This window comes from Camellia sinensis, chromosome 1 (genome assembly GCF_055761805.1).
Source record: "Camellia sinensis isolate YWXY chromosome 1, ASM5576180v1, whole genome shotgun sequence".
Taxonomy (NCBI): domain Eukaryota; kingdom Viridiplantae; phylum Streptophyta; class Magnoliopsida; order Ericales; family Theaceae; genus Camellia; species Camellia sinensis.
The window spans coordinates 227,174,066-227,184,832 of record NC_138961.1 but is presented as its reverse complement, the minus strand read 5'-3'; the positions used below and the strand labels follow the sequence as shown (position 1 = coordinate 227,184,832).

Here is a 10,767-nt window from a genome sequence, read left to right as displayed (position 1 = left end):
CTTATTCGATTTCACTCTGGCTGAGGCCCGGGTCGTGTAGAACATTTGGCTGTTAATGAGGGGGTGTATGTCAATGCTCAATCAGTATACCTCATGAACAAGCTTCAACACATCCCCGGGATGGGATTGGGAAAGTGCGGCCGGAAGGGCATTGCAGCGTTGGCCGAAGTGCCACACAACCCACACATCTTTGGCTTGGGTTATCTGCCCACCAAAGAGGATTTGATAAGGAAATGTAAGGAGATGGCTGGGAGAGCCAGAGCAAAGAAGGCAGGGAAGCCATATGAGTTAATGCACCGACCCATCCAGGGTACCCTAAACGGACACTTTGTCTGGGAGGGGGAGGACTTTCCATTTTGTGGCTTCCCGGAATCATAGTTAAACGCGAAGAGGAAGCGCGTGCTAGGGTTTGAGATCTTCTTCGACCTACAGTTATCCAGGGATGACGTTGCCGAAGAGCAGACGGACCCATTAGCTGAGGATGAGCAGAGCAAGAAAGTGGAGTCTAAGGACGCCGAAAGTGAAATGGGGGTAGCGCTGGCGTGTCTACTTTCAGATCTTTCGATCGAACAAAAATGCTTGGGGGATAACTTCTCGGTATGCGTGATCAGGAATGAAACGGCTGCGGGCCTACCAGCAAACATTTTGGATGCATCTATCGCACCCTCTCTCATTTGGCAGTATGAAGAGGGATTTTTGTCAAGCAGCACCGGGTCATGTAGTGAGCCGGAATCTGATTCCACCGAGTCTGTTGAGTCGGAATCAGGTTCCAGCTCGATTGAATCTGAGTCCGGTATTCCAGGGGGTGATAACCCGGATACCACAGTCCTGTCCAGGTCGTCTTTTTCTTTCTTTTTTGAGTTTGTTGTAACCGAAGAATCGGACGATTTGGATTTGCTTAATGAGAATGATGTGGCTGTGGTTTCTGAGTACTTTTCTGTGCTTTTGATTTATTGCATTAACTTAGACTTTCAAAATTTTGATGAAAATGACGAGGAAGAAATTCCTCCAGTTTTGCAACGCTTAATTGAACAAGAGCAAGAAAGATTTGTCAAATCCTTAATGGATGAAATCACTACTGTGAATATTGGTACTGAGGAGGACCCGCGGCTGGTCCAGATCGCGTCCATGTTGTCTTCGGAGGAACGTGAGCGCTTAGTCGCTTTATTAAAAGATTTCAAATATGTTTTCGCGTGGTCCTACGAAGACATGCCTGGAATCGATCCTGAGATTGTACAGCACCGGATCCCTCTTGACCCCGAGGCCCGACCTGTTAAACAAAAACTCAGAAGGATCCGCCCGGACTGGGCTCTCAAGATTAAGGAAGAGGTCACCAAGTAAATTGACGCAGGTTTCCTGCTGGTATCCGAATACCCAACTTGGTTGGCCAACATCGTTCCGGTGCCGAAGAAGGATGGTAGGATCTGGGTATGCGTGGATTTCAGGGACTTGAATAGAGCTAGTTCGAAAGACGACTTCCCCTTGCCGCATATCGATGAGTTAGTGTACTTCACAGCGGGACATGCTTTGCTTTCATTCATGGATGGCTTTTCGGGCTACAACCAGATAGTGATGGCACCTAAAGACCGAGAAAAGACTGCATTCACCACCCCTTGGGGGACTTATTGCTACAGGGTAATGCCATTTGGGCTGAAGAATGCTGGAGCTACATATCAACGGGTCGTGACCACGATATTGCATGACATGATCCACAAAGAGGTTGAGGTGTATGTGGATGACATGATTGTCAAGTCAAAAGAAAGAGAGGGCCACTACACCGCCTTGCAAAAATTCTTTCAAAGGATCAGAGAATTCCGATTGCAGCTGAATCCTCAGAAGTGTACGTTTGGTGTTACAGTAGGGAAAATGCTGGGGTTTCTGATTACACAAAGAGGTATCGAAGTCGACCATTCCAAAATCGAGGCCATCCTAGAAATGCCACCACCAAGGACTGAAAATGAGGTGCGAGGCTTTCTAGGTGAAGTGCAATTCATAAGACGGTTTATCTCAAAATTAACCTTGACTTGTGAACCACTTTTTGGCCTCCTGAAGAAAGGAAAGAAATTCCAATGGGACGACCGATGCCAAGCTGCTTTTGAACAGATCAAGGAATACTTATAGAACCCACCTGTGCTGTCACCACCTGAGCCGGGAAAGCCATTGATTTTGTATCTTTCAGTAACTGAGACTACAATGGGCTGCATGCTCGCGCAAGAATCAGAGGACAAAGTGGAGAGAGCCATCTACTATCTGAGCAAGAAGATGCTAGAGTATGAGACTCGCTACACACCGTTGGAAAAGGCTTGCTTAGCTTCGGTATGGGCTACCAGGAAGCTGTTGCACTACCTGTTAGCTTACTCCGTAATGTTGGTTTCACGTCAAGATCCCATCAAATATCTCTTCGAGAAACCGGCACTTATGGGTAGGCTAGCTCGTTGGTTGCTGTTGCTTTCCGAATTCGATCTGAAATATGTGACGCGCAAGTCAGTCAAGGGAAGAGCAGTAGCAGAATTCTTAGCCGATCATCTAGTGGAAAGAGGTGAAGCAGTTGAGTACTTATTCCCAGATGAGGCCATTTTTCATATCGAAGACGAAACTTGGACGATGTACTTTGACGGAGCGTCAAACCATTACGGGTATGGGATAGGGGTGTTACTGATAGCACCCGACAATTCCCGTATCCCTCTAGCATTCAAACTCCGATTCAAAGTCCTGAACAACGAAGCAGAATATGAGGCATGCATTGCTGGTCTAGAAGCAGTCCTAGAACTAGAGGCAAAATGGTTGGACGTCATCGGGGACTCGAACCTTATTGTGTCTCAAGTAAAAGGAGACTGGAAAGTCAAAGAGGAAAAGATAGTAATGTACCACCAGACCTTGGATCTGTTGATTCCTCGGTTTGAGAAGCTAAACTTCACTCATCTACTAAGAGAAAACAACAGGTTCGCAGATTCACTAGCAACTCTATCTTCCATGATAGACATCCCGTTTGGAGTCCGGATGTGTCCAGTCAGTATTGACCAGAAATTTGTGCCGGCTTACGAGTCGATTGCTGCTATAGATGAGGTTCAAGATGAGAACCTCTGGTATTACGATATTTGGAATTTCTTGGAGAAGGAAGCATATGCACCAGGGGTAAATGCCAAAGATAAAAGGGCAATCAGAAGAATGGCCGTTCAGTTCATCATCTACGGAGGTAAATTGTATAAGAGAGGTCATCTGGGAAGTCATAAGCTGTGCGTTGAAGCTGAAGAATCAAAACGCCTAATGGAGGCCATCCATGGAGGTGAATGCGGTGCGCATATAAACAGGGTAATGCTAGTGTGGAAGATCCTCAGACAAGGTTATTATTGGTCCACCATGGAGAAGGATTGTATCGGCTTTGTTCAGCGATGCCACAAGTGTCAGATCCATGCAAACCGCATGAACATTCCGCCGTCGAAGCTATACAATATGACTACGCCATGGCCATTTTCAGTTTGGGGAATCGATGTGATTGGGGCTGTCACTCCGAAGGGGTCGAATGGGCATGAGTTCATCCTAGTCGTGATAGATTATTTCACGAAGTGGGTTGAGGCCCAATCTTATGCGGTGTTGAAGGTGCCACACGTTGCAAAGTTTATCAGAAACAACATCACCTATCGTTATGGGGTCCCAAATGATGTCATTTCAGATAATGGTTCCCACTTCAAGAAGGAAGTGATTGACTTGTTGGAGAAATACAACGTGGCTTTTCATAAGTCATCCACATACCGGCCGCAAACCAATGGAGCGGTTGAGGCCGCCAACAAGAATATCAAACACATACTGCAGAAGATGGTGGAAACCTACCAGGATTGGCCAGATAAGCTGCCATTTGCTTTGTGGGGTTACCAGACGTCAACTCAAACTTCTACTGGGGCGACTCTGTATTCATTAGTTTATGGGATGGAGGCCGTTCTACCTATCGAGATTGAGGTTTTGTCTTTACGAGTGTTGGCTGAGTGTCAAATAGCCGAAGCAGATTGGCAATAGAGCAGATTTGAAGAACTCATGCTCTTTGATAAGAGAAGACTGAAAGCACTGTACCATGTTCAAGGTTATCAACGCAGAATTGCCAGGGCTTTCAACAAGAAAGTTAAGTCTAGGAATTTGAAAGAAAGAGATTTGGTGCTCAATGACAACCGAGCTCCCATCCACGACCCTAGGGGCAAGTTCAGACCCAATTGGACTGGCCCTTACATCATCAAGTCTATCTGGTCAAGTGGAACTGTGGTTCTGATGGACCTAGATGGCCTAGAGTTCTCACAGCCGATCAACATGGACAAGTTGAAGAAATATTACCCCTGAGAGGCTCGCTAGGCCGAAAACCTGAGAGGGCGACCTAGGAAAAAGTCAGAGCACAAAAAATTTGAAATTATAAAAACTGAGCTCGCAAGGTTGAAAACCTGCAAAGGGCGGCCTTGGCAAAAGTTAGGGCGTAAAAGGAGAGTGAAAATACTCGAGTGAACCCGAGCTTGAACTACGTAAGGCTTGATTCCCATCTTTGGGATACGTAGGCAACTTCATCTCGAAGTTCAGCCATAAACTTTTCCCCGATCAACTTTGTCCATTTGATCATCTCGGCCATCTTTGTCTATTCAGCATTCGAGAGTTCGGGTATGATCCCCGGTGTAGTGCTTTTCAGACTAGGGGCAACTTTCCGTTGCTGTGCAGTGTCGCAGTACTATTTAGACTAGGGGCAATTTTCAGTTGCTAGGATCCGAGGTTGTGCGTCTCAGTGGCAGATTTCAGGCGTGTCCAGTTTTGATCCATATCGAAAATGGTTTTGAAAAGTTTTAACAAAAGTGGACTTCATTCAGAATTAATCTTTTTACAACTTAAACCATTTTTGGACCAAAGCGGAAAATTTTCAGTACCCACAACCTTCAATTTCATTGATTTTAATACAGAGTTCTCCTGCTCTTGCATACAAATTGAAGTTGCTTTTTATTACATTCATAAAGAAAACTTGAAAATACTAATAAAGCAATAAATCCAGGGCATAGATAAGTCAGGTGTCCCTGCGCCCCCTCTCAGAGCTGGTCGAAGCCTCTGATGCCAAAGTGGGCCCTTCCTGTGCCTCTTCATTGAGCTAATCCAAGCACTCATCGGACAAAGTGCAACTGAAAGTGGGAGCGGGGGCCAAGAGTTCTCTAGTCCTCCATGCTATGGCATACCGGGCAAGCTGTGCGCCTCGGACTGGGAATGCAGCAGGGTACTCTATCCCCTCTGGCGGGCAAGTCTGATCATGCCCGAACTGGCGTTGGAACCGGAACAGAAAGTAGAAGACATAGTGTGTCATGCCAATCAATTGAATCCCAGGTTGACGGGTCATGTTGTAACTCATTGCTGGCAGATTGAGCCAAGGGTAGTGCCAAGCGATGCAGTTTGCAGACAAATTGCACATCCAGTTGTACCATCACCCCTCATCCAGGGCATCGACCAGGCGTTGTCGAAAAAAGTAGCCGCGAGCTGAGTATGCTGGGCAAGGCTCCACAATCTGTAACTTGTCCATTAACCACACCTGGGGAGGGATGAAAAATGAGAGAATAAAGAATAGAGAGAGGTACGATGAGAGAAAACAAAGAAAAGGGTTTTGTGAGAAAAATTGAGCCTGAGGGCCGAGTGATGTGAGCTATATATATGTGAGATTGGGTGGGAAACATTACCTGCAATAGTAGTGGGCTCCCCGCAAGCCTAGCCGCCTCCCGGCGATGAAAAGCGTCTAAGCCCATCAATGTTTCAGCCAATGTCATGGCGATGCAGCTCTTGCCCTCCTTCAAACCTTAGGAAACCTCGATCAACCGGACACTGAATCCACCAGAGCCCAGGGCAAGCAATAAATGAGATAGCAAGCATAGGCAGAGCGCATATCGCCGATAGCCCTGCCAATGATGGTCACCGCGGTCACCAGCATCAGAAAACCAGCGAACCAAGCTTGGGATGTCCAGCCCCCCGTCGTGAACCAATGATCGAGCGTCATGCAAAGTGAGGCCGCACATTCGTCCTAGGGCTTGGATGTGGCCAAATCGGAGTTGAGGCAAGATTTCCTCATTGCGCTCGGATTCCATCAAATCTTGAAAATCTTCGAAGGTCGGACACATCTCTTGCCCGCCGAAGCTAAAGACATGTGTTACCGGGTTCCAAAACCTTGTCGCGGCATGGAGGAAAGGAAAATGCAGCGGAGTATGGCCCAGCGTGAATAGTGCATTGAAGCCGAAGCCCCGGAAGTTCAAGCCATCTAGAGAAGCAACCCAAGCTGTGAGATTTTGGACAAGGAACGCCTCCATTTTGGTGCAACACGGAGATGAAATGAATAAACCACGAAGCTAAGACTTTTAAAGAGGATAAGGCACTGTTCGGGGGACACGTGTCAACAATTTGGTGGTTGCCAAGCCAGGTGGTCTGGCCGACCACCTTTTCTGGTAGGCCGACGACCCCTTTGGTCTCTGATGAAAAAAGCTGGTCGGCCAGCTCCCTATGATGGTCAGCCATGAAGAGAAGTGGGGCTTTGGTCATATCCTAGCCTTTGGAAGAAAGTTCCTAGCATTTCCATGCATTGGAGTGTTGAAGGTGTGAGTTTTCCTCTGTTTCGGATGGGTTCCGTCACCCCGATCGTCCGAGATACGCTTGTTTATCAAGTTGTTATTGAGTTTTGATTATCGAGTTGTTGTTGAGTTTTGTTTATTGAGTTGTTGTTGAGTTTTGCTTATCAAGTCGAGTTGTTAAGTTTATCGAGTTGTTAAGTTTTTATCGAGTTGTCGAGTTTTGTCCGTCGAAATTGTTGTTCTTTGTTTATCAACATTTCCGGGATTTGTTTATCGAGTTGTAAACTTGCTAAGGTTGTGTTATTTCTTAGTAAGTCGATTGTTTAGTTTGTTGTGTCGGTTCACTACCTGACTTGGCAATTTTCAGTGCACAATTCCATTCAATCTCATTTTCGTGCAAAATAATGCGATGCAATGCTAAGAACATAAAATGCAACACTTTTTCAAAAGGCTGTTTCATTCTATCATGCTTCCTTTGTTATAATATTTTACAACAAGGGTACAAGTTTTACAGAAAATAAAACTGCCTGATAATGTACAATGTGCTACAACTACTAGTAAAAAAGGCAAATAAAGCAGGGAACAGCTGCATCAATGCTATCAAGAACAGGAATAAGAGGCCCTCTTCGTCCTCTTCTGCGGAACAACCTCTGCACCATCATCATCATCGAAATCGGAGTCGCTGCCCTTAGAATCCTCATTGGCATCATCTCCACTACCAGAACCGGAACCAGAGTCATCCTCTCTGCCAGCAAATGTCTCTGACTGGGGATGAGCAGGCTCCTCCTCCTCGCTGGACTCCTCCTCTACGACAGGTGCCTTGCATCTGCCTCGGCCGCGAGTCGAACCCCCTCTCCCAGCTCTCCGAGGAGGCTTGGATGGCCCAGCCTGTGGCCCAGTATGTAGCGGAGGCATCTGAAAAGAAAGAGCGCAATTTGAATACATCAGCCAAAGTATGTATATCAGATGCAGATGTAAGAAAACTACGAAGGGTGGGTGTATGCAGATACAGTACATAAATGTGGTGTGTGTCAGATGTGCTCTACACATACAGTCAATCAATGCAATGAAATATTCAAGTTCAGCATGTCATCAGAAGTATGATAAATGCAAGGAAACTAAAGAGTACCAGGACACCGACGATGGACAACTGCGTCTCTCTCCGCAGGACCATGCCCTCAAGTGAGGCTACTAACCTGAGTAACCCCTCCGTATACTCCCTGGTAGGCTGCAGATATAAGCTCAAGTCATCAATGAGTAAATAAATGCCTAAGTACCTGAGTGGTAAACGAAAAGTAGTGGAACATACCGGTGGTGAGTCAGGATCACTGACGTATCGATGATCAGGCATAGGAGGCTCTATCGGAATCGGGTAGGAAGTCCCGTATCGCCATCCTGTCAACTTAGTCGGGATATCTAGCCATTCGACCTGATGATACGTCAGGGGAATCGGTGGAACCCGTCCAGCCCCACCTCTAGATGTACCGGCCCTACTGGTAGAAGGGACATCTGCAGCCCGAGCTCGACTCGATGATGGCATGCTAGCAGACCTCCTCATGGGAGTACGGACACCTGTCAATGGAGGCATCAAGTATGTATGACGGTACGTCGCATACTCCCCCTCCTCTAAATGCATAAGTACATCAGTACCCAGCATAGCCGACTCAACATCTTGGGGAGTGAGCCCCTCAGTAGACCGTATATTGACCGGAGGTGCTGCAGGGACACTCTGCTCGGGGTAGCCCATAGTCTGATGCATGAAGTGATCCCCCAGAAACCAGGCCCTGCCAACGGGCCCCTCAAATAAGATCCTGTACCGGGAAGCGACCCACCCTCCAGCAAGCTGAAATCGGCTATTTCCACCCAAGGGAGACTAGGGCTGCCATGTGATCTGCGGATAACCAATGCATAAGCCGATTAGAAATCGTAAATGTGCAAGATGAATTAAAGATGAAAACATGGAGAACTGAGAGTTCTGAATTACCTCTGTCAGCTGCACTGTGTCAAAATACTACCGCAGGTAGGGCAAAGTCTCCCGGGCCCTCAGCCGGTACTGGCCCTCGAATACAAGCGAGTAAGGGATCGTGAGAGGCACCGCCACCTCGAGCTCCGGGGCCAGCGTCGAAAAGTACGCGAAAACCCATAGCTGTGGAAAACAGGGCAATAGCCATTAGAATACAGAATGCTGAGTGCAGAATGTGAATGCAGAATGTACAGAGAATGCAAAATGCTGAGATTGGAATGCAAAGTACAGAATGTAAAGTGTGCCATGTGTGCAGTGTACAGATAACGAAAAACAGAAATGTAAATCAAGAGGGCAGAAAGTACCTCCCAGGCTCTCCAATAACAGTCGACTATGTTCCCCCATCCGCGGGAGGTCGCACTCATGTAGCAATAGAGGGTAGCCAAGCCGGTACCACCCCAGTCATACCGACTGACCTGTGATAGGTCCACCAGAGCACTCAGCAGATAGAGTCCGACGGTGTTCCCCCTATCGGAGAACAGAGTGGTCCCGAGGAGGAACATCAAGAACCCTCGAGTGTACTGCGTTATCTCCTCGGGAGTCTCGGGCTCGATCCCCCTGAAATGTGTGGAAAACCAAGTGTACCGGACCCTACTCGATGATCTGTCAGCCGGTGGGCGAGCTCCCAACAGATAAATCCAAGCAGCCTCCCACTCGCCCATGTCCTCGTCATAAGGGATCGACCAGCCTCCCACGTCAAGGCCTGTTAGCACAGGGAAGTCGAACGGGGTCATAGTCATGTCCCCGGTAGCGGAGAAATGAAAGGAGTTGGTGGTGTCCCACCATCTCTCTACAAGGCTGCCCATCAACGTCCTGCTAGCAGGATAGCGAGATATCCCCGCGCAAAAGGGTCCGAACCCTGCCTGATCAACCCAATCACGAACGGCCTCCGGGAGCTCTGTGTACCACTCCCTCGCAACGATGGAGCCATATCCTCGTGTAACCCGGGAAGACACCTACATTCATAATCAACACATGTATTCAGCTTCAGAATGAAATGAATAAGCTACGTGCAAATGAAATGTATGAGCTGTGTGCAAACCAAATCAGATACAATGCTGTGAGCTGTGTGTTCAACATAAAGTACATGAACTGTGTGTTCAGAATGGAAGTGTATAAGCTACGTGCAAACACAAGTGTGTGCTATGTGTTCACCTCAAGTTTGGGCTGTGTGTTCAAGAACTCAGAGTTTGGGCTGCGTGTTCAACTTTCAACAAGTGTGGGCTGTCTGTTCATTTAAAATCAGTGAGCTGTGTGTTCAGATTTCAAAATCAGTGGGCTGTGTGTTCATCTCAAAGTTCGAGCTGTGTGTTCAACGTAAACTCAGTGAGCTGTGTGTTCATCTCAAAGTTCAAGCTGTGTGTTCAACGTCAAGTGTGTGAGCTGTGTGTTCAGATTTCAAAATCAGTGGGCTGTGTGTTCATCTCAAAGTTCGAGCTGTGTGTTCAACGTCAAGTGTGTGAGCTGTGTGTTCAGATTTCAAAATCAGTGGGTTGTGTGTTCATCTCAAAGTTCGAGCTGTGTGTTCAACGTCAAGTGTGTGAGCTGTGTGTTCAGATTTCAAAATCAGTGGGCTGTGTGTTCATCTCAAAGTTCGAGCTATGTGTTCAACATCAAGTGTGTGAGCTGTGTGTTCAGATTTCAAAATCAGTGGGCTGTGTGTTCATCTCAAAGTTCGAGCTGTGTGTTTAACATCAAGTGTTTCAGGCTGCGTGTTCAGACTTCAGAAATAGTGGGCTGTGTGTTCATCTCAAAGTTCGAGTTGTGTGTTCAACATCAAGTGTGTGCTGTGTGTTCACAATCAACAATGGGCTGTGTGTTCAGAAATTCGAAGTTTGGGCTGTGTATTCAACTCTCAACAAGTGTGTGCTGTGTGTTCACAATCAACAATGGGCTGTGTGTTCATCTCAAAGTTCGAGCTGTGTGTTCAACATCAAGTGTGTGCTATGTGTTCACAATCAACAATGGGCTATGTGTTCAGAAATTCGAAGTTTGGGCTGTGTGTTCAACTCTCAATAAGTGTGTGCTGTGTGTTCACATTCAACAATGGGCTGTGTGTTCAGAAATTCAAAGTTTGGGTTGTGTGTTCAACTCTCAACAAGTGTGTGCTGTGTGTTCACAATCAACAATGGGCTGCGTGTTCAGAAATTCACGGTTTGGGCTGTGTGTTCAACT

General features: G+C 47.0%; 1 protein-coding gene across 1 annotated transcript; it reads right to left on the bottom strand.

Moving 5' to 3' along the window:
- Window positions 1–7,070: 7,070 nt before the first annotated feature.
- LOC145790658 (uncharacterized) lies at window positions 7,071–9,594 on the bottom strand. Its single transcript, XM_082869014.1, has 5 exons — window positions 8,898–9,594; window positions 8,554–8,715; window positions 7,879–8,460; window positions 7,699–7,797; window positions 7,071–7,484 (listed from the first exon to the last, which is right to left on the bottom strand). The coding sequence occupies exons 3-5, from the start codon at window positions 8,326–8,328 to the stop codon at window positions 7,170–7,172; spliced, it is 864 nt and encodes a 287-aa protein (XP_082725140.1). The 5' UTR covers window positions 8,329–8,460; window positions 8,554–8,715; window positions 8,898–9,594; the 3' UTR covers window positions 7,071–7,169.
- Between the last annotated feature and the right edge of the window lie 1,173 nt (window positions 9,595–10,767).